Source organism: Ascaphus truei, unplaced genomic scaffold (genome assembly GCF_040206685.1).
Source record: "Ascaphus truei isolate aAscTru1 unplaced genomic scaffold, aAscTru1.hap1 HAP1_SCAFFOLD_437, whole genome shotgun sequence".
Taxonomy (NCBI): domain Eukaryota; kingdom Metazoa; phylum Chordata; class Amphibia; order Anura; family Ascaphidae; genus Ascaphus; species Ascaphus truei.
This window is the reverse complement of record NW_027456768.1, coordinates 282063-309103: the sequence shown is the minus strand read 5'-3', so window position 1 is coordinate 309103 and position 27041 is coordinate 282063. Positions and strand designations below refer to the sequence as shown.

The following is a 27041-nucleotide window of genomic DNA, read 5'->3' as shown; positions in this document are numbered from 1 at the left end:
TGATCACTCCGCTCCCCCGCTGAGTGTAGCGGCGCCGGGGGGGTGGAGGGGAAGTGAGTGAGGGGAGGTGATCACTCCGCTCCCCCGCTGAGTGTAGCGGCGCCGGGGGGGGGGGGGGTGGAGGGGAAGTGAGTGAGGGGAGGTGATCACTCGGCTCCCCCGCTGACTGTAGCGGCGCCGGGGGGGTGGAGGGGAAGTGAGTGAGGGGAGGTGAAGGGGGGTGAGGGGACGTGAAGACCGCTCACTCACCCGGCCGCTCACTCACCCGTCCGGCAGCTCCCACGTGGAGGGGGGGGTGAAAGCGCGGGAAACAGGGAGAGGCGGAGCCTCCGGGACCGGTGGGGAAGAGAGCGGGAGATGTGCTGTTAACACTGTGAGCCCCGCTAATGTATGTAACACCCCCCCCCCCGTGTGTGTGTGTGACTGTGTGTGTGTGTGACTGTGTGTGTGTGTGTGTGTGTGTGTGTGTGTGTGTGTGTGTGTGTGTGTGTGTGTGTGTGTGTGTGGTTTTTTTTTTTGTTTTTTTTTTGGACCTTTGGCCCGTCACTCCGCCTCAGGCCAATGAGAGGTGTGGGGGGCGGGCCAAGGGGGTGGTGTGAGTGTGTGAGGCCAATGAGAGGTGTGCGGGGGCGGGCGGCCCAAGGGACCAATGAGATTGCCGCTAGGGACACCGGACATCCAGGCAGGCAAACATACAGTGCTTTCACTAATATAGTATAAGATATACCCTGTTAACTTATGCAATCATATATCCCCTGTCCTTTAACTCTATGTCCAGGACATACCCAAAAACGAATAAATGGTTACAAAATTATAAATTTGGCAGATATGATATATGCCTCAACATACGGATGGCTTGCTACCTGCTTTGCTGTGACATCTGAAAAGGTATTATTATTTTTTACCAGGGGCCTGTCAGCCCTGTTAGTATGGCAGCAACTTTTATTACTGCAAGAGCCCTTGGAGTTAACATTGCTATAATAAATTCTGAACCTGCTGTGCATTGTGTATTATTTAAACATATCAAGTTCTGGATCCTCTATAGGGATTTCAGAAAGACCTTCAATAACCTATGTATGTATCTCCCCTCTTTTGTTCATATATTATCTATATATGTGAACAAAAATACAAAAATAGTTATGAAAACAGGTTGCTTGATATATAGCAAAATTAAACTGGTAAATAGATTTGTATGTGTAGTGACTATAAAAATATTTACTGTTTGTGTTAAAAGAAAAAGCCTGCAGTAGGTCTTTTAACAACTGTGGCATTTACAATATAAGAAAAATCCTGAAATCCTGAACAAAACATTTCCTTTTAAAATAGACAAATAATTTTGAACTCTTTGCAAAGTGCTGAGCACACAGCCAACATTAACTTTTAAAGACACTCTGACTTTAAAGAGAAAAAAATAATAATTTTCAAAGCGCTTTTTTTTTTTCTGGGAAAACAGCCAGAAACCTCAAAGTGCAGATAACGGGTTTCGCTGTCTAATTCATATTAACTGCATTTTGTATGGTCTTTCAAAAATTAAATAACGGGAATATTTCAAATTACTTATAAACACCAAATCTATGCCAACAAGAGCACTCATTCCCCTGATTGCCTTCTGAAAGAAATCTCATATTCCTGCAAACTTCCATCAATACAATTCTATGCTATCCCGTTTTAACTATGCCCTCTCTTAAATTAAACAAAATATCTTCAAACATGCAACAGTTATACCATGACTAAAAAAACAGCAAGCTTTACCCTACCTGTCTTGTATGGCTTCTACACTGCTTATTTAACGGAGACAATTCTCGCTAAAATAACTGATGACCTCCATGCTGCTAAAGACAGATATCATCACACTCCGCTCACACCACTCAACCTCCCCGCAGCACCTGCCACCACGGACACCCTCCTTTTGAAGCGCTATGTACATTAATGGCGTTATATACATATATAATACAATATATTAATTCAAACAGTGTTTGTAATCTCTTACCAGCATTTTAAACAAAAACATCCCCAGACATATCTTAATCCTGTAGAAATAAAATTGAAATGTGTTATCTTACTGCTTTGCGGATAAGAAGACAGTTCTACATTACCTTGTTATCATAAATAAACTGCTTATGCACAGAGCTAGTTAATTTTAATTTGAATGCTTTGCATTCTTTAACTGTAAGGGAGAGGCTGTGCCCCTCCTTTTATTAAGATAGAAATACCACAAACGAAAAGAAATGTGTCCGGTTTAAAAAGTATCCGCCTGGCCAGGACGAATAAACCTTTCAAACTATAACCAGGGACAGAGCTGAATATACTCCCCTTTTGTTGTGAGGTATTTCTCTCTATATTCGGTATGCACCTTTTTAAAAACCTTTTAAAATTTAGATTTCATCATGAGCAACTAATATTCATATTTTTTGTACAGATGATAATCAGCATGACTTTCACACAAGAAATCATTCGGGAAAAATTCATCAGGGTTACAAACAAACTCTTTTACAGTACATAAGGTAACGGTGTTTTTTTTTTTTTTTTTTTTTACAGAGACTTTCACTCTGAGCCCCCACGGGCAAAGCAGCACTTCCCTGCTTCTGACTGATAGTGGCACACTCTCTGCCAATGACCAAAACCACCACAATTAAAACAGACACCATTATTCTGAGCTATTATTCCTGATTGATTTCTGAGACCAGCATAAACCATTAGTAGCTTATAGATAAACTGCTTAATTATGACAAATAATTGCAATATTTATACTTACACAATATACAATGGTCGTTCAGCTAGATCAGAAACAACAGTCCAGTCATGCACAAAATGTACTGGCCTCTAACCAAAAATTTTGTTTAAAAGGGCCTCTAACCCAATTCTTCAGTCACAATTTAGGTGTTTTTAAACTCCCAGAGGGGGTGAAGCATCATATATAAAAATTTACATATATACTCACCACCTTTGTGAATTTCCCCACTTCTAGACGCCAAAACTGAAGGAAAACCTTAATTTCCTCGCCTAGGCTTCAGAACCAAAAGGAACCTATTCTCTGCCAAGAAAACTGAAGCCTTGTGACTGGATACACCATCTGCACCGTTTGCAGCAGACTTCCCCGGGAAGCTTTCACGCCCTACCACTGTTATCGTCGATCTTTGATGAACTTTCAGGCCTGGTAGACGAACGAAATGAAACGTAACGCAAGCCAGGTTTCAAATCCTTTGTCTCAATTTATTACTCATAGGGTAATGACTTTTATACAGAAAAAAGAAGATATTGGGTAGAGGCGTAACATAGACGTAACATAGGCGTAACATAGGCATAACATAGGCGTGTCTTGGGCGTAGCTTTGATTAGAGGCGTGATTTAGGGGCAGGACATATTAGTGGCATGATTTTTTTGAGACGTGTCTTTCCCAATACAAGCAATGTCTGAATACATAGCTTATTCATTGTCTGTTATCAAAAGAGACCTTGAATCTTTAGCAATTAATTATACTATTTTGCTTCTTGCAGAGAACCATTCTATTATATTGTAACTAGAACAGCATGAGACTGTTCATACAAAAAGTATCTTAGCAATATCCTGAGCAGGAAGAAAGGAAATGCAATTTGGCAAAAACTGAGTGCATTTAGGAATTATATTTCAGCAAAAGGCTGACTGCAGAATCTTAACTAGTTATGATCAGACAAAATGGAAGCTAAACACAAATGCAGATTCTGGCCTGACATACTAGTCCTAACACATTGTGTGTATGTATTTTCCTGAAATACATGACAATTTATTTTACTTCCTTGCTTTGCTCAATCAATGATCCCGGTATAAAAAGGTGTTGATTAACCTGGTCTCCCGTGATTGGTGAGCAAACTTTTGAAGTGCGAGCCCCCTTTTCATCTATGATCTTAGTGTGGCCCACCCTGCCTGATTTAATCTAAATCCACTTGAGAAAAAACTTTATTAAATTGGTGTCGATATACAATATAAATGTGAATTCAAATACGTAAAAAAAACTTGCATAATACATTTAAAAAAAAGGCAAAATGCCAAATTTTATATGGATTTTTAAAATAATTAATTTCCTCTCATCTCATATCCCCTCTCCTCATTTCTCATCTCATAAACAACTCTCTTTCATTCTGTAGGAATATATAATTGTGAGGAAGAATTCCCCCCACAGCAGCATCCACCTGCTAACTGGAGAGGTGAGCACTGCTGGTGAATGTTACATTATACCAGATTCATGACTGTTCTGTCCCAAGCTCACTGTGGCAAGTGAGTAGAGACAGGCAGCTTAACTCACTCCCTTTTGATGCACACAGAGTCCTTATTTTCTTCTGTAATCTCTATTGTAGAACAACAACAGTAAGAAAAATGGGTGGAGACCTGGCAGGTAACAAATATAAGGGAGAGGTCTATTATATTAACTTAACCAGAGGAGATAGGTGAGGTGACTTCTCAAGACGGCTGCTGGCTGAAAGAGGCAGTATGCTTGCCTGTTCAATAAGGAAATATGACATGGAGAAACCAACAGCCAGGGGTCTTGGAACATACCAAATTAGAGCCAGTGCAGCAGTTACCCTTTATTGACCACGCTCTGTCTGGACCTGTGTGTATTATTCTATCTTCTCTCTGATTCTCTGCATGTTCTTGTTTTACTGTCTCTTTATAAGTAATTACAGAATAAATTGCTCTACGTGAACGCTGAATGGGATTCTCTCTGTCTCAGGTACCTATAAGGTGTGAGGATGTTGCTGTCTATTTCTCTATGGAGGAGTGGGACTATATAGAAGGACACAAGGGGCTTTACAAGGACGTAATGGTGGAGAATTACAAGTCCCTCAAATCTTTGGGAATCCCATTTAACAGGAGTTCAGGTAGAACTATGTTTTAAAAAGTTCATAGCTTCCTGCTAGATTCAATAGAAGTGACATACAGACAAACTCACGTGTAACAGAAATGGTAGAGATGAAAATAAAAAAGGGACGAGAACAAAAAAGAAACGATAGTGCTATTTGTTTCCAAAAGTTAATCAGTGTATTAACTAACATCCAATAGTTGCACTCACATTTGGGAAGTTCTTTTAAGCATTTAGCATTTGAGGAGTCTCTCCTTTAGCTCCCCCCTCGATCACTCTCCTGCACAAATCCTCTAGGGTCGCTGAGGCTGCAGACACAGCTTCCCTATAGTGTAGTTTGGATTCCACCTTCAAACCTACCTACCGAGATGCTCCGTCGGCGTGTGGTTGCACATGCGCACTTAGTCCTTCTCGTGCAGGAACGTCAATGGGGGCTGGGTAATGTCCTCCGTTTACTCTGCTATCTCCATCCTACGCATTTCGCCGGGGTACTCTGCTTCATCAGGGAAGCCACAGGATTGCACTACTACTACTACTAAATCTACTGGAAGCTATGATCTCTTATGAACTTTTTTGTACTTATTTGCTTACCCTCCAGCTGAGGATGGATATTGAGTTTCTACACCAGCTGATTTATTCCTTTAAAGCTATCAATTGTTGTTTTATTTAGCTGTATTGTCTTAAAGTTTTTATAGATGTTTTACATACATTCACCAGCATAGTATATTTATATCATATATACTTTTTTTCAATATTAATGCACTTGTTAATACAGATGTAGCCACGAGTATTAGAACACTTGTACCTGGGAAATTCTGGGTCAGTCTCACAGTAAATGCCTCAACATTTCTGTGAGATTCTTAATGGGCCATAGGATTAACACACCGGGGGTCCCTGCATTCCCATTCAAACTTAATGGGAATGCAGGGATCCCTGGGGTGTTAATGCTATGGGCCATTAAGAATCTCACAGAAATGTTGAGGCATTTACTGTGAGACTGCCCCAGAATCTCCAAGGCAAGAGTTCTAATACTCGTGGCTGCATCTGTAATGTAATATTTAGTTGAATAGTTATTTATTTATATGTTTATTTAGTATATATATATATATATATATATATATATATATATATATATATATATATAATAGTTATATGTTTGTTTGTTATGAACTTGAACCAAAATATTCCCCTCAAGGTTGATGCCAATTACGTAAAATATATAATCAGCAGAGACACAAGTTTGTAGTCTCTCTCTGCTGTGATAGCAGAACACCGTCCCAAGTGTATTAAAATGGCGATTTAAACCTTGTGGGTTAAAAACGCTCAATTACAATGTTTTTCTATCTTAATTTACAGTGGTGTGAAAAAGAAAGTACGCCCATTTTAAATTCTATGGTTTTGCATATCAGGACATAATAACAATCGTCTGTTCCTTTATCTATCCCATTTAGTACCCACTGCAGTGAGTGGAGACCCAGAAAAGAAAATAACGGTAAACTGAATACATTTTCTCTTTTATTCCCTAAAACATTTTTTATTAAAATGAATGGCCTTACTAGAAATTAACATTGGAATATAAATACTAACCATTTTAAAGGGTTTTAAACAGTCAAACATATTCACATGAACTAAACATTTAAGAACTCAGGGAGATTATTTACTAATTCTGACCCATGTTCCATGGAGATAATTATCCTGTATGTTACTCACCTGCACTGGTGTCTGGGTGGATTTGCCCCGGTTGAATGTCCTGTTCCCCTCTCTCTTCCTCTCCCTGCTCTTTAATTGATACAATATCTAGATGTTCATAGTGGAGGCCTGTCAGTTCCAATAGAGGATTACACAGATGTGTATACATTTACACCATACATTGTAGCAGTTTAAAGAAATTGTAAAAATGTATATTCTTTCTTAAGAATCTTTTATGGATTTGTCCCATCTCAAAATTAATAGACCCTATCTTCATAGGATTCACATATACAGTTGTGTGAAAAAGAAAGTACACCCTCTTTGAATTCTATGGTTTTACATATCAGGACATAATAACAATCATCTGTTCCATAACAGGTCTTAACATTAGGTAAATACAACCTCAGATGTACAACAACACATGACATATTACACCGTGTCATGATTTATTTAACAAAAATAAAGCCAAAATGGAGAAGCCATGTGTGAAAAACTAAGTATACCTTATGCAACGCGCCCGATCGGGAGGAAGGAAAAGGTGGCCGGAAGCCCTACACGTCCCCCAGCAGCGGCCCTCCGAGTCCAGCCGCAACCTGCTCCTTACCTCCCACACCCACCACCGGCATCCACTTCCTCCCCCACCCCCTGAGATCCCCACACCTACCGGCCCTCCGTGCACGCCCTCCACGGCATAAACAGTTTTGGGCCTAGCCCATGCGGCCCTCCGAGTCCCAGCCTGCTCCTCACTCACCCCCCTTACCGGCATCCACACCACCCCTCCTCCCGACTTCCCCCCTCCTCCCGACACCCCTCCTCCTGATGCCAGCTCTGCTCCGATCTCAGCAGCCGACACCAAAGGTAGGGAGTGGGTGGTGTGCTGTGCAGTGAAGTGTGCAGTGAAGTGTGCAGTGAAGTGTGCTGTGAGAGTGTGCTGTGAGAGTGTGCTGTGAGAGTGTGCTGTGAGTGCTGTGTGCTGTGAGTGCTGTGTGCTGTGAGTTCTGTGTGCTGTGAGTGTGCTGTGTGCTGTGAGCAGTGTGCAGTGCAGTTCGTGTGTGCAGCGAGTGTGTGTGCAGCGAGTGTGTGTGCAGCGAGTGTGCATGCAGCGAGTGTGCGTGCAGCGAGAGTGCGACTGCAGCGAGAGTGCGCGTGCAGCGAGAGTGCGCGAGCAGTGTGCAGTGAGTGCTGCGAGTGTGTGCAGTGAGTGTGTGCAGTGTGCAGTGCAGTGTGCATTGCAGTGAGAGTGTGTGCAGTGTGCAGTGCAGTGAGAGTGTGTGCAGTGAGAGTGTGTGCAGTGAGAGTGTGTGCACTGCTAAAACCGCGTTATATAGATATAAATGAATAAACAGCGCCTGCTAAGGTGATTACCTGAATCGTGGTTCCTCAGAATCACAACAAAACACCAAATATCCTAGCCAGCACAGATGACCTATAATAACCACTAAATTGTGCAAATTTTGTATGGTGGTGATGGCTCTGATGGTGGGTAAAATGTGAGATGTGGCTAAATAATATATTGTAAAACAATTTTAAAAAGTAAAAGTGGTTGGCACATGCCCCTTTGCAGACTAAAAAAAGTTGCCCACCCAGCTTTACAATACCGGCAAATTGGTGATTGGCTGGCAGGGAAATTCCCACGCTCTGATAGGCTGTAGAGGTTTGTGAATGGGACACTGAAACCCATAAGGAGCCTTCCAGCCAATCAGAGGGGCAGATTCCAAGCGCCAAACCAACAGCGGCAAATTCAATGATGCTCTGTGCTGAATAGACGCGAGCCGGCTTCAAAGATTTTGAGTGAGAAAATGTTTCAAGTCCCACTTTTTGAGAACGTAGCGGTCGCCGCTGGCATTGCATGCCGAAATCAGTTCCAGGAGTATGTGAGTACCTCCCGGTTATTGGAAATGGCTCCTACAGAGGTCATTTTTGTGAATTTCGTTTAAAGGACTATTTTATTCATTAGCCCCGTTCCCAGTAAGTGTGTTAACCCTGTAAATTGTGTTACATTGTGTATATGTCTTTTCCTGAAATACATGACAATTTATTTTACCTCCTTGCTTTGCTCAATCAATGATCCCGGTATAAAAAGGTGTTGATTAACCTGGTCTCCCGTAATTGGTGAGCAAACTTTTGAAGTGCGAGCCCCCTTTTCATCTATGATATTAGTGTGGCCCACCCTGCCTGATTTAATCCAAATCTACATGAGAAAAAACTTTATTAAATCGGTATCGATATACAATATAAATGTGAATACAAATACGTCAAAAAAACTTGCATAATACAACATTTAAAAAAAAGGCAAAATGTGCCAAATTTTATATGGATTTTTAAAATAATTAATTTCCTCTCATCCTGTCTCATATCCCCTCTCCTCATCTCTCATCTCATACATAGCTCTCTTTCATTCTGTAGGAATACATAACTGTGAAGAAGAATTCCCCCCACAGCAGCATCCACCTGCTAACTGGAGAGGTGAGCACTGCTGGTGAATGTTACATTATACCAGATTCATGACTGTTCTGTCCCAAGCTCACTGTGGCAAGTGAGTAGAGACAGGCAGCTTAACTCACTCCCTGTTGATGCACACAGAGTCCTTATTTTCTTCTGTAATCTCTATTGTAGAACAACAGTAAGAAAAAAGGGCGGAGACTGGGCAGGTAACAAATATAAGGGAGAGGTCTATTATATTAACTTTACCAGAGGAGATAGGTGAGGTGACTGCTGGCTGAAAGAGACAGTATACTTACCTGTTCAATAAGGAAATATGTGATGGAGAAACCAACAGCCAGGGGTCTTGGAACATACCAAATTAGAGCCAGTACAGTAGTTATCCTTTACTGACCACGCTCTGTCTGGACCTGTGTGTATTATTCTATCTTCTCTCTGTGTTTCTCTGCATGTTCTTGTTTTACTGTCTCTTTATAAGTAATTGGTATTACAGAATAAATTGCTCTACGTGAACGCAGAATGGGATTCTCTCTGTCTCAGGTACCTATAAGGTGTGAGGATGTTGCTGTCTATTTCTCTATGGAGGAGTGGGACTATATAGAAGGACACAAAGGGCTTTACAAGGACGCAATGGTGGAGAATTACAAGTCCCTCAAATCTTTGGGAATCCCATTAAACAGGAGTTCAGGTAGAACTATGTTTAAAAAAAGTTCATAGCGTCCTGCTAGATTCAATAGAAGTGACATACAGACAAACCCACATGTAACAAAAATGGTAGAGATGAAAATAAAAAAGGGACGAGAACAAAAAAGAAACAATAGTGCTATTTGTTTCTAAAAGTTAATCAGTGTATTAACTAACATCCAATGGTTGCACTCACATTTGGGAAGTTCTTTTAAGCATTTAGCATTTGAGGAGTCTCTCCTTTAGCTCTCCCCTCAATCACTCTCCTGCACAAATACTCTAGGGTTCGTTCGGGCTGCAGACACAGCTTCCCTATAGTGTAGTTTGGATTCCACCCTCTAACCTACTTGTCGAGATGCTCCGACGGTGTGTGGTTGCATATGCGCACTCAGTCCTTCTCGTGCAGGAATGTCAATGGGGGCTGGGTAATGTCCTCTGTTTACTCGGCTATCTCCATCCTACGCATTTCACCGGGGTACTCGGCTTCATCAGGGAAGCCACAGGGTTGCAATACTACTACTAAATCTAACTGGAAGCTATGAGCTCTTATGAACTTTTTTGGACTTATTTGCTTACCCTCCAGCTGAGGATGGATATTGAGTTGCTACACCAGCTGATTTATTGCTTAAGAGCTATCAATTGTTGTTTTATTTAGCTGTGTTTTCTTAGAGTTTTTATAGATGTTTTACATACATTCACCAACATAATATATTTTTATCATATATACTTATTTCAATATTAATGCAGGTGCAGTCACGAGTATTAGAACACTTGTACCTGGGAGATGCTGAGTTATATACTTGTATAGAATTATGTTTTGTTTGTTATGGACTTGAACCAAAATATCCCACTCGGGGTTGATGCCAATTATGTAAAAAATATTATCAGCAGAGACACAAGATTGCAGTCTCTCTCTCTTCTGTGTTAGCAGAACACCGTCCCAAGTGTATTAAAATGGCGACGTAACCCTTGTGGGTTAAAAACTCTTAATTAAAATGTTTTTCTATCCTAATTTATATGTGAATCCTATGAAGATAGGGTCAATTAATTTTGAGATGGGACAAATCGTAAAAGATTCTTAAGAATGAATATACATTTTTACAATATCTTTAAACTGCTATAATGTATGGTGTAAATGTATACACATCTGTTTAATCCTCTATTGGAACTAACAGGCCTCCACTATGAAAATCTAGATATTGTATCAATTAAAGAGCAGGGAGAGGATGAGAGAGGGGAACAGGACATTCAACAGGGGAAACTCCACCCAGACACCAGTGCAGGTGAGTAACATACAGGATAATAATCTCCATGGAACATGGGTCAGAATTAATAAATAGTCTCCTCGAGTTCTTAAATGTTAAGTTAATGTGAATATTTTTGACTGTTTAAAACCCTTTAAAATAGTTGGTAGGTGTATTTATTTTCCAATGTTAATTTCTAGCAAGTTCATTTGATAAAAAAATGTTTTAGGGAAAAAATGAGTAAATGTGTGTATATATATATATTTATTTTACCGTTATTTTCTTTTCTGTGTATGTATATATATATATGGCACAACAGAAAGAAAAAACGGCGCCAACCTAAACCATTATATGAATAGCCACATCAACAGGAAGAAAAAAACCTATACTGTACAAAAATGGGGAAAGATAGTATACATGCACAATACAAAAATATATAAAAAATAAAAATAAAATTATCAGATGTAAAGTCCAGAAAAATATTTATAAAAAAAATGTATACAAATCCTAAAAAATGCTCCAATTGCTATCCAAAAGAGTATCTGCAGCCCGAATGAAGGGAACACCACTTCCTTGAAGATATCTATAGAAACACAGAAAAAACAGGCGCACTCATAGCGTAAAAAGGTATAACAATATTTATGGAGTAAAGGATTTAAAATGCACACTCACAAACATAGCTTAATAAAAAGCAATTTTGAGTATAACTCAGCCAGCCCGACACAGGAACCCGGTACCAGATGACTTCAGTGTCTGGTGTAGATTCACTGCAGCAGCCTCTATGGACGCCTCCGCAGCCCGGAGAACACGAGGGACGCCGCCTTCCTCTCAATCTGGCGTCACACAGTGAGTTCTCAGCTCCAGGTATCGCGAGAACTCTCCTGATGAGAGTAGTAGTCTTCTATGTTCTGATTGGTTCATCTAACTATAAATACTATGTTCCTCACCTGTACTGTTCACTCCTGATGAAGTCTCTTTGGAAACGAAACGCGTAGAGAGTGTTTGGTGGAGGTGTATTGTTCCATTTTTAATAATTATTCACTCACAAGCCACCTATAGCATTTGTTGTTTCTTTGGAAACATTTATCTCAGCCGTCCACTGAATACACGTATGTGAACTTGTACCGGCTATATCCACTGACGTCACTGAGTTCTCGCGATACCTGGAGCTGAGAACTCACTGTGTGACGCCGGATTGAGAGGAAGGTGGCGTCCCTCGTGTCCCTCGCTTTTTATTAAGCTATGTTTGTGAGTGTGCATTTTAAATCCTTTACTCCATAAATATTGTTATACCTTTTTACGCTATGAGTGCGCCTGTTTTTTCTGTGTTTCTATATATATATATATATGTATATATATACATATATATATATCCATATATATGTATATGGATATATATATATATATATATATATATATATGTAGTTTTTATATATATACATATATATATAAATGTAAATACAACTGTATGCTCATCTGCATGTCTTAGGCAGGTCTGCAACCCCGCCTTTCCCCATTATCACCCAGCACACAGCACTTCCACTGCAGCAAGGGATTCTGGGAAATGACATGCAAATGAGCACACAGTGCCACTTTTTGCTTCAAACCCCATTTTTAACATGGTTCCCTATAGGGAATATATGTGTATATATGTATGTATAGTTTACCGTTATTTTCTTTTCTGGGTCTCCAATCATTGCACTAGGTACTAAATTTGCTAGTTCCTCCCCTTCAGATTGTAGGGGAGACAGGTGAGAGCCGGGAAGGCTGGACAGTAGAAGGTTACAATAAACGAGATGGGAGAGGATAAGGGCCTGCGTTAGAGTTTTAGCAGTAGAACAACAGAGGAAAGGGTGTATCTTGGAAAATGGAGGAAAAAAGCAAGTCGGGAAGGTGTCTGATGCTAAATTCCTCTCTAGTAGTGCAGATAATGCTGAAACCTGTCCTTTTAAGTAACTCAGACTGAAACCCTTGTCAAAACCATCTTGCAAAAATTCTATCAATGAATAAAAGGAGAAATCAGAAAAATCTTAATTTTTTTTCTGACACCAGTCTTGAAGTCAACGGTATATTAATGAAATTGAGGTGTTCCTGGCTGGCATTAGAGATGCAATTGCCTTATCTGAACATCCCTTCTTTTTCAGTATGTGCCACCTAATCTCCATGTCCCCTGAAAGACTGGGAGATGCCATGTGGGATCTATTGCCATTTTCACCAGATGGGCAAACCATGTTCTTCTTGTCTTATTCGAGTGATCATATGAAAACCTTGAGCAGAAGCAGTCAACTTTTTTGTTTTTGTGATAGACCTCATGGAGCCTTCTCTGGGGCTGACCCTGGGGATACATCAGCTGGTAAAATAGCCCAACATCTAATTCCCATTCATCTGGACGGATTCTTGTTCGGCTCAAAAAGTCAGCTGCAGCATTTTCTTTTGCATCTGGGAATATGAACCGCGGTGATGTTGTTCGTGTGGTCTTCCTAAGACATGATGTGAGTCTCCCGCTTCTGGTTCCTGCTTCTTTTGCAATGTATATTACCATGGCAATATTGTCAGATTCTACTCTTATATTATTGTCTTTAATACAAGCGTGACATTTTTTGATCATGTTCTTCACTGCGCGCATTTTTAGCATGTTTGCTGGAAGCTCTTTGTAGGACCTTGGCCAACTTCCTTGTGCCAACCGTCTTCCCATCTGCACTCCCCATCCAGAACTGATTGTTGGTTATTGTTATTCAATCACCTTCCTGGAGGGATCATGTATTATGTAGATTTTGTGGGATTTCCCACCATCTTAGATCCAGTCCTGTTCTGGGATATATGTAAATATTTTGTTCTAGATATTTTGGAGCTGTGTTCCATTGATCTAAGAATGTTTTCTGCAGTGGTTTCATATGGAATCTTGCCCATCACCCATGATATTCCAGGATTGTGATTACTGTGTGTGTGTGTTTGACAGTAACACCTTTTGTCTTGAGATGTTAACAATAATTCTTCCTGTTCATCCAGTCATTGATATATCTGGATAGCCCTCTTTCTCAACTCAACCACCAATGGAACTACTACCTTGGTAAAGGTGCTAATCCAAAAGGGATGGCAGTGTATATATAATGCTTCCCCCTTACTGGAATTATGAAGAATCTCTGATGGGTATGTGCAGATATGCATCCTTCAGGGCTATTGAAACCAACCAGTTCTTTGGCTTGATTTCTTGAATAATTGTGTTTAATCATACTATCTTGAATTTTCTTAGTTGGAGGAAAGTATTGAACCTCCTGAGATCCAGTACTGCTCTGAATTCTCCCTGTACTTTTCTGACCAGAAATATATATAAACATATTGGATAAAATTAAAACTCCAACGCGTTTCATGACGCAAGGTCACTGTCACGGTAGCTTATGACAAGATATAATGAACACCAAATATGTAGGTTGAACTGAACGAGGTTAGATATAATAAAATATAATGTATTCCTTAAATAAGATGAACACAGCAATATAGTACAATTAACAGACAAGAAGGTAACACTTACTCAGGGTTGGGGCATGGAGAAGTATCAGCTAGCAATTCTCCACAATCCAGTGACATTCCAGGTGGAATCAGAAGCACAACTCAAAACTGTAGGGTTGGCACAGTTTATATACCTGTGCAACCCTATTCTTAATTATCTGTATCCAATCCCTAACGTGGAGACACAGACTAACCCATGCCCTCCAGCTAATTAGCTCATGTGTACTGGGACTCTATGGGTAGCCCCATAATTAAATCGGGGGCAACGATCCATTTTACTAAATGATGTATCTGCATTGTCTGTAGGTGTAGACATAACACGTACAAACCACTCCAGTTTAATGATTCTCCGGCCCTTGGGTAACAATTAGACTGGCAGAGTTTGTTGATTAATACTTAATCTCTAGACATTGGGTAAACAATCAGGGCAGTTAACTTTTTGATCACCGTGCTTTGGCTACTCAGCTGGCTGTCCTTCATGACCCATTAGCCTAGCAGATGGCGTCTGCAAAGGAATCTCTGCAGGATTTTATCCCTGCCTTGGGAAACAACATTAAAGGTGAAACATGGGAACAGGGGAACATACATTTTCAAGGTATAACAAGGTGCAAACCTCATCCCTGGACCGCAGTCCAGTTAACCCCTTGTCTCTCTGGTGAGGTCAGGGGATGGCCATATGGGGTGCAACCCCTTTAATACCGGGCCACCCCCTTACTCCCTCTACAGTCACTTCTTCAGGGATGCTGTGATTGATTGGAGTTTGTGACACGGTATACGTCACTGTAACGCCTGTATGCCAGCAGACCAGGCCAGTCCTCAGTACTGAGGCGGGTAAGGGCATAACACACACCCACAGCAGTGACAGGTGTGGCAAAATGCGCTGCCGGGCCTTGTTAGAAAGGGCGAAACGAGATACTTGCGTCCGGGGTGCCAGAAGTCCGAGGGTTAATGTCCACGAGCCGTGGGTCAGGGGCAGGAGATAGCAGCATAGTGAGGTCCAAAGCCGAGTCCAGGGGTAGCGAGGTACACGTAGTCAAACAAGAGCCGAGATCAAATCCAGAGGTATCCAACATAGGCAGGGATAGGAACAAGAGCTGCAACACAGAACAGAGCTTGGCATAGACAACTGCACAACAGGATTCACAGAAGAACTATGCAGAGCGAGGAAGGAGAGGGCAGAGAAGGGTTATAAATGCAAGAGGACCAATGGTAGCAAGGGGTGGAGCTGAGGCCTGTCTGAGCAAGCCCAGGGATAGGTCCAGGTGTGCAGGATGGGAGATGGGAGGATTGGAATAGTGGAAATCGCCTGCAGCCGATGGGGGGCGGAGCCAGCGGCGGGCAGCCAAGAGGATCGGGTACGCGAGCACTCCGTAAGATTGCTGTGCACGCGCCCTGGCCACGTGTGGAAGGATGTGGCGCGGAGGAGTGGCATGGCGCCCGAGCAGAAGAGGTAAGGAGCCGACGGGGAGTGGAACCAGAGCTAGCAGGCACACTGGGAGCCGAGGTGAAGGGGACCCGCTGAGAGACGCGTGTCCCCCGATCCCCTACAGTACCCCCCCCCCCCTTGAGGATCGGACTCTGGACGATCCTCTCAAGGTTTGTGAGGAAATATCCGACTAAATTGTTTAAGAAGAGCTGGAGCATGAATATGATGACAAGGTACCCAGGAGCGTTCCTCCGGGCCATATCCCTTCCAATGAATGAGGAACTGAAGTCTGCCCCTGGAAAAACGTGAATCGAGAATGGAATGGACCTCAAATTCCTGTTGCCCTTGAATTACAACGGATTGAGTCTCCGAGGACGGTCCGGAAAATGTACATTTTGACGAAGGGTTTCAGGAGGGACACATGGAACACAGAGGGTATCCTCATGGTGGGAGGTAGCGAGAGTCGGTACGCTACAGGATTGATCCGTTCAAGGACCTTGAATGCACTCAAGAATCTGGGAGCCAGCTTCTGGGAAGGAGTTTTAAGCTTGATATTTTTTGAAGAAAGCCAAACTCTGTCTCCAGGTGTGTATTCCGGGCCCACTTGACGTCGCCGATCTGCTTGAGTTTTTTGTTTTTGGACGTCTCCTTGCAAGGCTTTTTGAATCTTCTTCCACGAGGTTTGTAAATTAGACACCTGAGTATCTGCTGCAGGTACACCAGAGGGGAGAGTAGAAGACTGCTGGGGTGAAACCCATAATTAATGAAGAAAGGCGACTCTTGCGTGGACTCATTCTTCAGCGAATTAATAGCGAACTCCGCCCAGTGTAATAGGTCTACCCAGTTGTCTTGAGATTCTGACACAAAGCATCTGAGATACTGCTCCAAGGTCTGATTCATTCTCTCCGTCTGACCGTTGATCTGCGGGTGGTAACCCGAGGAGAAAAGGAGGGAAATGCCAAGTCTCTGAGAGAGAGCTCGCCAAAACTTATAGATGAATTGAGTACCCCTCTCCGAGACAATGGAGAGTGGCACGCCCTGTAGCCTGAAAATTTCTTTAGAAAAACTGTCAGCCAAGGTAGCTGAATTGGGGAGACCCTTGAGGGGTATAAAGTGTGTGTGCTTGGAAAATCTGTCCACTACTACAAGGATCGTATTCATCCCCTTAGAAGTTGGGAGTTTCACAATAAAGTCCATGGAAATATGCTTCCAAGGCCGTTCCGGGATAGGAAGAGACAGGAGAAGACCGGAAGGTTTGTGTCGGGCGGACTTGCTCTGAGCACAGACTGGACAAGCTCTGGTGAAATCAAAAATGTCTTTGTTCATTTTAGGCCACCAAAAGGTTCGTTTAATAAGATCCACTGTCCTCTTGAAGCCTGGATGACCAGCAGATTTGGATGAATGCCCCCACTCTAAGATCTTGTGGTGAAAACGTGGAGCAGCGTACAGACGTCCTTCTGGCACCTTAAATCTCCTAGGGATTTGAGCCTGGGCTTTATTGATCTCATCCAGGATATCAAAAGTATTGGCAGAAATAATATACTTTGCGGGAAGAATAGTCTCAGAAGATTCGTTAGATCCCTCCTTCGTAGAAAATTGGCGAGAAAGAGCATCGGCCTTGATATTCTTGGTACCCGGAATATAGGAAATCGTGTAATTGAAACGACAGAAGAAAAGCGCCCAACGTGCTTGACGAGATCCCAGACGACGAGCCCCCTCAATGTACAATAATTTTTTGTGATCAGTGAGAATAGCTACTGGCTCTTTGGTACCCTCGAGGAGATGTCTCCATTCTTGCAAGGCTAACTTGATAGCCAAAAGTTCACGGTTCCCGGCATCATAATTTCTCTCGGCCGGAGAGAATTTCCTAGAAAAGAATCCACAAGGATAGAGTCTTTCTTGGGGAGAAGATCTTTGTGAGAGTACTGCCCCAGCTCCCACATCTGAAGCGTCAACCTCAAGGGTGAAAGGAAGGGATGTATCTGGGTGCCGGAGGATGGGGGCGGAGACGAAAGCTCTTTTGAGAAACTCGAATGCTTTGATGGCCTCAGTGGACCATGTTGTTGGATCAGCCCCTTTTTTGGTAAGAGCAGTAATGGGTAGAGTGATAGTGGAGAAATTACGGATGAATTTTCGATAGGAGTTAGAAAACCCAAGGCAACGCTGAACAGCTTTTAGGGAATTCGGCAACGGCCAATCCAGTACCGCCTTCAATTTCTCAGGATCCATAGTGAAACCTTTATCGGAGATTATATAGCCAAGGAAGGCTGTGGATGATTGGTGGAAGAGACATTTCTCCATCTTCGCGTTGAGGCTATGTGCACAAAGTCGAATGAGAACCACTTTGGTGTGACAAATGTGCTCTTCCAGGTTCTTGGAGAAAATGAGGATATCATCTAGGTATACTATGATGAAAATACCCAAAATGTCCCGGAAGATATCATTCATAAATTCTTGGAAGACGGCTGGGGCATTGCAGAGGCCGAACGACATCACTAGATATTCATAATGGCCCGAACGTGTGTTAAATGCAGTTTTCCATTCGTCACCTTCTCGTATTCGGATTAGATTGTAAGCTCCTCTCAGGTCGAGTTTGGAAAATATAGAGGCTCCTTGGAGCTGGTCAAAGAATTCCGAAATTAAAGGAAGAGGGTACCGGTTTTTAACTGTAATTTTGTTTAGCCCACGAAAGTGGATACAGGGTCTTAGAGAGCCACCCTTCTTTTTCACGAAGAAGAAACCTGCCCCGGCGGGGGAGGTGGAATTTCGAATAAACCCTTTCTTAAGATTCTCTTGGATGTAGGTTGCCATAGCCTCGGTCTCGGGCACGGATAGGGGATACGACTTAGACTTGGGGAGTGTGGTTCCAGGAATTAATTCGATGGGGCAGTCATATGAATGATGAGGTGGTAGGACTTCAGCCTGAGTCTTGTTAAAGACATCCAAAAGGACATGGTTTACCTCCGGCAGGGTAGAGAGAGAAGGTGAAGAAGTGTCGAGACCCGCGAGCACGGTAACGGGAGGAGTGACCATCTTCTTCAAGCTAGGAGCCCACTGGAACAGTAGTTCGTCTGTCCAATCAACACGCGGGTTGTGAAGCTGAAGCCACGGCAATCCCAAAATGACCTGGACAGTAGATGAGTGGAAAATATCGAAGATGATGACTTCGGTATTACCATCCGTGGTGGTCAGGGTGAGGGGAACAGATTCCCAAATAATGAAGGCTGGTTGGAGCGGTCGACCGTCGATAGCCTCAAGGCCGATGGGTGACTTCTTCTTGACTAAAGGGACTTGGTTATTGCAGGCATTATTGTGATCCAAGAAGTTACCACCAGACCCGGAGTCGATGAAGGCTTCAACCTCTACCCGAACATTGGGACCCTCAAGAGTTATGGGGAGAAGGATTCTCTTCGGTTGCTCTTTGGTGAAAGAGGGGCAAGGAGAAATGGTACCCAGTAAAAGCCCCTCTACCTTTACTGGGCGTTCTCGTTTCCTGGTTTCAGGCAACAGTGACGTAGTTGGTGTTCCGGGGAGCTGCAGTAGTAGCCGAGACCCTCATTTCGGCGGTGTGTTCTCTCAGCGGTCCAAAACTGTTGGCTACCGATTTGCATCGGTTCGGGTGCGTCCAACACAGGAAGAGCCAAGGGAGGAGACCTAGGAGAAACAGGCAAGGGCGACATTAAACGGGGACGCTGGCGCTCGTGGTGTCGCTCTTGAATGCGCTGGTCCATCCGGATGCTGAGGGCAATGAGATCCTCTAGAGATGAGGGGCGAACATGAGCTGCGAGATCGTCCTTGAGGGATTCGGACAAACCCTGCCAGTATGCCGCGGCGAGAGCTTCATCATTCCACTGAGTCTCTGCAGCGATGGTGCGGAACTCCACCGCGTATCTTGCAGCCGACCTGCGACCCTGGGAGAGATGAAACAAGGAAGAAGCTGCAGTCTCCCTACGCACTGGTGTGTCAAAGACCAGCTGGAACTCTCGCCGGAATTTGGGGTAGTCTTGTGTTATGTCAGATCTGTGTTCCCAGAGGGGAGAAGCCCAAGCGAGAGCGTCGCCCATGAGCAGGGCATAGACATAGGCCACTTTAGAACGACCTGAGGGAAACCGAGATGGGGACATCTCGAACTGGACGTCACATTGGTTCAAGAATCCCCGGCAAGTAAGGGGGTCTCCGGCATGCAAGTTGGGAGGTGGAATACGTGGCTCAGAGTTTCCCATAGGTACTGGGGCAGGAGGGGACGGTGCATCTGGAGATTCCTGCAGGGAGAGTTTAGAAAGCTCTTGCGCCATGGCCGTGACTTGGTCGCTTAAAAATTGCCAGTGATCCATAGTGACACCTTGGCCCACCTCAAGGGGGTCTGCATTTGTTGGGCTCTGCATAATGTAACGCCTGTATGCCCGCAGACCTGGCCAGTCCCCAGTACTGAGGTGGGTAAGGGTATAACACGCACCCACAGCAGTGAGGACGTGCCCGGAGTGTGGTAAGATGCGCTGCCAGGCCTGGTGAGAAAGGGTTAATGAGATACTTGCTACGTCCAGGGTGCCAGAAGTCCGAGGGTTAATGTCCAAGAGCCATGGGTCAGGGGCAGGAGATAGCAGCGTAGTGAGGGCCAAAGCCGAGTCCAGGGGTAGCGAGGTACACGTAGTCAAACAAGAGCCGAGATCGAATCCAAAGGTATCCAACAGAGGCAGGGACAGGAACAAGAGCTGCAACACAGAACAGAGCTTGGCATAGACAACTGCACAACAGGAGTCACAGAAGAACTATGCAGAGCGAGGAAGGAGAGGGCAGACTGTGGTTATAAATGCAAGAGGACCAATGGGTAGCAAGGGGTGGAGCGAAGGCCTGTCTGAGCAAGCCCAGGGATAGGTCCAGGTGTGCAGGATGGGAGTCAGACAGGTGAATAGTGGAAATCGCCTGCAGTCGATGGGGGGTGGCAACATATACACTTTCCACTACCATACCCTTATATCTGTCACAATACCTACATGCCTATATAGTATTTCTATTCTGTACGTGCATATTTTACCTTCCATATACAAATTCTATTTTTACATACTACACTATGAGGGTCTTGCGCTTTCTTCTTTTTCTCTTGATCTAGCTGGCATTATCTTGACCTCAGCCTTTGTAGTACAGCTACAGACACTCTACTTGTAAAGAGATGTTTATTATTATATATATTTGCACTGTGATATTATTTGTCACTGTCATGGGAGAGGGGTTTTGGCCCGGTATTAAAGGGGTTACACCCCATTTGGCCACCCCCTGCTCTCACTTGGGAAGCAAGGGGTTAACTGGACTGCGGTCCAGTAATGTGTTTTTACCCTGCTTCAGTACCCAAATGTGTATTCCCCTGTAAATATGTTTTGTTCCCATTCCAATGTCTTCACCAACACATACACTGGGGTGGATGCGGGAGGGAAGGTGTTAATAATTGAGGAGCGATTATAGCCCTTTGTTCCCTTTTCTCACCTTTACAGGCTCCATTTTGCAGTTTCTCCATAGGTCGCCGTTGGGGCTCAATACAACCCTATGGAGATTCCGGCGATTTGGGCCAGTTTCCGTAGAAGACCTGCAGGTGGCGCCCGAGAGGAGGAGCGGCGGTTCCCCATTGTAAGTCAATGGAGCCATTAATTTCAATGGGGATTCCTTGACGCCGACCTCCAGGAACGGGTGGGCAGCCATCCAAACCGCAGACCGCAGAAGCGAATACAATATCTGAAAGAGCACTTTTATCACACTGAGTTCAACTACAATTGGCGTGGGAAACTTAGGTTCTAGGGCACCCAGAAATAAAATTATTTTTGCCCCTAGACCCTAGGAACCCCCACACTCGAACACCACCGGGTCAGGGAATGAGCGACCCCCGTAATGGGTTGCGCTCGCCCCAAGGGTCGCGCCATTGACTCTAATGGCGGAGGGAAGAGCCGCGTGGAAAAGCGGCTAAGTTCGAAAGTGTAAAAAGGATAAGCCCATATCTACGGTTCTGTGAGTACCAGAGGGTTGGGATTTGGTCGCATGTAGTCACTGTTCCGGCATGACCGCATGGCCATTTCCAGCCCTCTCCAATCAACCAGACGGAGTATGGACAAATGTAAAAATTGTGGTTTTCCTATAGACTTCAATGGTGGCATTGCTCCATTGAAAGCCTCTGGCGGCGGACCCCATTGACTTCAATGGGAGCAGAGATTTCTTTTAGCTTTAGCGGAGAATCCTGCATTAAAGTTAATAGGGGATTTTAACTTATTTTTTGTATCTCCGGTCCTGGGGGTCATGGAAGGCAGAAACTTGGCCACTTTGGCAATGGTCCTCCGGCATGAGGACCTGGCAAATTTCAGCCCGCTCAGACTCACAGAACGGATTATTTTAATATGTGTATGTGTATTAAAGAAATACTGTTTTGCAGGCTGGTATAAAAGCCCGGGAAAAGTTATTGGCTCTGCTTTATGTTAATGTTCAGGGGGGAGACAAGTGGTCTACAATAAACCCTCTGATCAAAGCCTGACCACTCTGATTGTGTACAATAGGGCCGGGGAATGCAGAGCCTGAGTGGTCTGTAAGTGTCATAATTCACACTTACAGACAGAAGGGTGGCTTGACTTCAAAGGAGTCTGCTAGACATTCAGGCGCCCCAAGGTTAAGGTATGAGGGCTGAAACTCCATATAAACGAGTGTAAGCTCTATACCCATTGTCTTCGTGTCTTTTCGTGAACCTGTATTGCTGAATGAAGTAGCAATCCTGTATCCTGATTGCTCATTGTCCAACCCTTAAGTAAGTGCTAATTCTTGTCTGTTATTTGTATATCTTGTGTATTCACCTTCTTTAAGGAATAAACTATATTTATTATATCTAAGTCATGTTCAATTGAATTCAACCCAGATATTTTGGTGTGTTTTATAAACCTATCACTAGCTACTGTGACAGTCACATACGCAGTATTTTACTCACTAATATATGTTAAACTTCAGCTGCTTATCTGTAGTTTCATATACTTGAAAATTTTTGCAGTATAGGTTGTAAGGAATCCGCTCCTGGGTTTTGCTGAAACCTTGTCCTTACAGAACCTTGCAGTTTCTAGGAAACTCCCCTTTGAACCTGCAATCAAGAATCACCTGCTTCTGCAATTAGACTGCAGCCTGCTTCTTGCTGCCTCCTATGCAGCTCTGTCTCATTGGCTGTCTGTTCTATTTAACTCCTGCCCCGCCCACCAGGAAGTTGCTGAGCATAGACTTTCTCTTGTAACTGTGTTTGCCACAGCATGTGTTTGGCCTGCCTGGCCTTCTTGTCATTGTTCTCAGTTACTGGCAGACTCCGCCGTGTTGCCGCGGTTACACTGAAGCCCCAGTGTTTCTTCTCCTGTCTGCAGTACCTGTTCCCTGCTTCCAGTGCAGAGGCCTGCATCGGTGTTCCTGTTACCTGCTGCATATTCTCCTTGTAGAGGCCTGCATCGGTGTTCCTGTTACCTGCTGCAATCTCCTGCTTCCAGTGGCTTCCACTACTCACAGCTGTACCCTGCTAGGGGTGCTGTTTTGTGCTGAAGCACTGGATCCCCTGTTCCTGTTCCTTTCTACGTTGGAGCACCTTCGCTCAAGCATCCTGTTGCCGAACCCCAGCATGGATCTCATTTACCCAGCCTTCTCCTATCCTGACCCCGGCTTGTCCACGGATTATCCTGCCTTCTCCTGTCCTGACCGAGCTTTGTTTGACCATGGAATTCGCAACCCGGATCAGGCTTCGTAGTATAAGGTTGGTGTATATCTATCCTCACCTCAGCCCCGCGGTCCGGTCCAGGTTTGTGGTGAGCACGTACGTTACATAGGTCTAGTATGACCATTTAATTATAATTCATTTTCACACATTTTTGATGTGCTTGGACATTTTCTATATACCCAATGTCTCAGCCACAATGGTGCCCTTCTCACTGCCATTGAAAGTGCCATGGGTCTTGCTGATCTGTTGTCAACTTAATTTCTGTGAGAGCACTCAGGATCAATCCTCTCATTGTATCCTGCGTGTGTGTTTCTTCCATGTAAGCTGCTCCGATGTGCATGGCTCTGGATAGGGATGTTATTGCTACTGTTGGTTTGCATACTGAAAAATACTTTCCTATGACACACTCCATTTTTCAGTCCATAGCGTCTTTGAAGGATACAGCTCCTCGACATGCAACTTTTGTGCATGACCAAAATGACCAAAAACCTGACCAATTTTTCTCAATAGAAATCATCCCAGCAAATCTTTTAAGAGCAAGCAATTTCTTGTCTGGCTGTGTCCACTCAGCCTCCATCACCCCCTTTATAACCTTGTGCAGGGGAAAATATCTAATCTTCCTTTGTGAGCCCATGAATCATTTCTTACTTCATGCATTATTCTTTTGTGTCTTGTAACTCCAGTATTTACCTCATTGCCTTAATTAAGGGGTCTACAATGTCTAAATTACAATCCAAATCTTCATCTAACTCCACCTGTTTGGATAAATCCCAATATTCGCCCCCGAATGTTGCTGAAATACATCTGACCCCTCTCAAAAAGAGTCTTCTTGTCTAGACTTGTTTGTGACCGTGATCTTTTGGGAGACTGCGTACTTGCATGCTCAATCTGCACTATTTTCCTGACTTTCTAAGTGCCTCCTCATACCACAAGTATAATAAAGGAATTCCGTGACTGTCACGACAATGACGTCATCACACATGCCACCTATAGACATGGGGACCACTTCCGATCCTCAGCACTCACATTGGATGCCATTACCAGCCCTTTAAGGCCTACCCTGGCCTTGTCTTTCACTGATTGTGTTCCAGAACACAGACACCGGCAGGTGCTTCAGGGGGGAGAGGCTGACGACTCCTGAATATAACTGCACAGTGAGTCCTATTTCAAAATAACAAAACCTACTGCTACGCTGTAGGACAGATAAAATACTGTCCTGCGTGTATGACGAGGGCCTTATAAACAGTACTAGTACATACAGAAGAGTTTTCTGTCCTACAGCAGCTACAGGTGAGGAGCTATCCAATTTGGTACCCACTGCCATGTGTAAAACACATTAAGTAGAATAGGTATTAAATATGAGAAAGTCAATGAAATAAGAATATGTAATTGGTATTTAATGATTTGAGCAGGTGAAGTTAAAGATGAAATTGTACCAAGGGCTGAGCAAATAGAGGGGCTGGGTGTGAAGAGTCACCTGGAAGCCCAGGAGATGGAAAGCCTTGAAGGTACCAGCACAGGTGAATAGAACAAGTGTGAAGAAAGCAGTTCAGGGTCCATATTTCCCTTATGTGCAGAGAAAAATGATTACAATTCAAATTTATGTGTAGGTATGTTCTCAAGGAAATTAGAAAATTTCTTTAGCATTCCTTTTTTTAACCTTCAGATTACTCTAATAATGTACCTGCTATGGCCCAGGGCCTGGCATGCCATACTGTAGGTCCTGGTGTCATTCCAGGTAAATCATCTTTAAAATGCTAGTTTTCTATGGCTTGATCAGAATCCCAAGATCAGAATTCTGTTTGTCACCCTAGGGGAGATCCCCGAACATGTGATTGCTACCAATGGGGATCGCGACCCCGTGAAATCGCGTGGCCCATCTTTAGGAGCATCACCTTTACCTTACAGGGTGGTGATATTATATGGCAGCATGGAGATGCGCCTTGTTTTTCTATTTGTTTTGTTTTCATATTCTGAATTGTCTTTGTAATAATTACATATAGAGAGATGGCAGGCAACACATAATGTGGCATAGAACATATAACCAAACTCGAAAGTGTTACCACCAAAAACCAATACCCCTCATTGTCAAATGATGCACATAGTGAATGAAATGTTAGATTATACTGTTATGATACACTCACTGTGATTTTCCTTCCAACAGATGGATCCATGAGCTGGATCCACACTGCAGCGTGTTCAACAGATAGGACAATGGAGAATATAAATTTCCCCTCAGAGGGGAAGTGTCATAAATGCAATGAATGTGGGAAACACTTCACTCGCAAATCTAATCTTGTTGAACATCAGAAAACACACACAGGAGAGAAGCCTCATAAATACAATGAATGTGAGAAACAGTTTACTTACAAATCCAGTCTTCTTGAACATCAGAGAATACACACAGGAGAGAAGCTTCATAAATGCAAGGAATGTGGAAAACACTTCACTCGCAAATCTAAACTTGTTGAACATCAGAGAAAGCACACAGGGGAGAAGCCTCATAAATGCAATGAATGTGGGAAACAGTTTGCTTCCAAATATACTCTTGTTGCGCATCAGAAAACACACACAGGGGAAAAGCCTCATAAATGTAATGAATGTGGGAAACCGTTTACTTTCAAATCTGCTCTTATTGTACATCAGAAAACACACACAGGAGAGAAGCCTAATAAATGCAACGAATGTGAGAAACAGTTTACTTTCAAATCTAATCTTCTTGAACATCAAAGTTTACACACAGGAGAGAAGCCTCATAAATGCAATGAATGTGGGAAACCGTTTGCTTACAAATCCAGTCTTCTTGAACATCAGAGAATACACACAGGAGAGAAGCTTCATAAATGCAATGAATGTGGGAAACACTTCACTCGCAAATCTAAACTTGTTGAACATCAGAGAAAGCACACAGGCGAGAAGCCTCATAAATGCAACGAATGTGAGAAACAGTTTACTTTCAAATCTAATCTTCTTGAACATCAAAGTTTGCACACAGGAGAGAAGCCTCATAAATGCAATGAATGTGGGAAACCGTTTGCTTACAAATCCAGTCTTCTTGAACATCAGAGAATACACACAGGAGAGAAGCTTCATAAATGCAATGAATGTGGAAAACACTTCACTCGCAAATCTAAACTTGTTGAACATCAGAGAAAGCACACCGGAGAGAAGCCTCATAAATGCAATGAATGTGGGAAACAGTTTCCTTTCAAATCTGCTCTTATTGTACATCAGAAAACACACACGGGAGAGAAGCCTCATAAATGCAATGAATGTGGGAAATACTTCACTCTCAAATCTTATCTTATTGTACATCAGAAAACGCACAGGAGAGAAGCCTCATAAATGCAATGAATGTGAGAGACAGTTTATTTACAAATCTAATCTTATTGTTCATCAGATAACACACACAGGAGAGAAGCCTCATGAATGCAAAGAATGTAGGAAACAGTTTACTTTGAAATCTAGTCTTACTGTACATCAGAAAAC

At 43.2% G+C, this 27041-nt stretch overlaps 1 protein-coding gene across 1 annotated transcript; it reads left to right on the top strand.

The window, feature by feature from the left end:
• The first annotated feature begins 1450 nt into the window (after positions 1–1450).
• On the top strand, positions 1451–27041 carry LOC142484848 (uncharacterized). Its single transcript, XM_075584082.1, has 6 exons — positions 1451–2504; positions 2969–3191; positions 4125–4184; positions 4709–4856; positions 10849–10935; positions 25717–27041. The coding sequence occupies exons 2-6, from the start codon at positions 3171–3173 to the stop codon at positions 26895–26897; spliced, it is 1497 nt and encodes a 498-aa protein (XP_075440197.1). The 5' UTR covers positions 1451–2504; positions 2969–3170; the 3' UTR covers positions 26898–27041.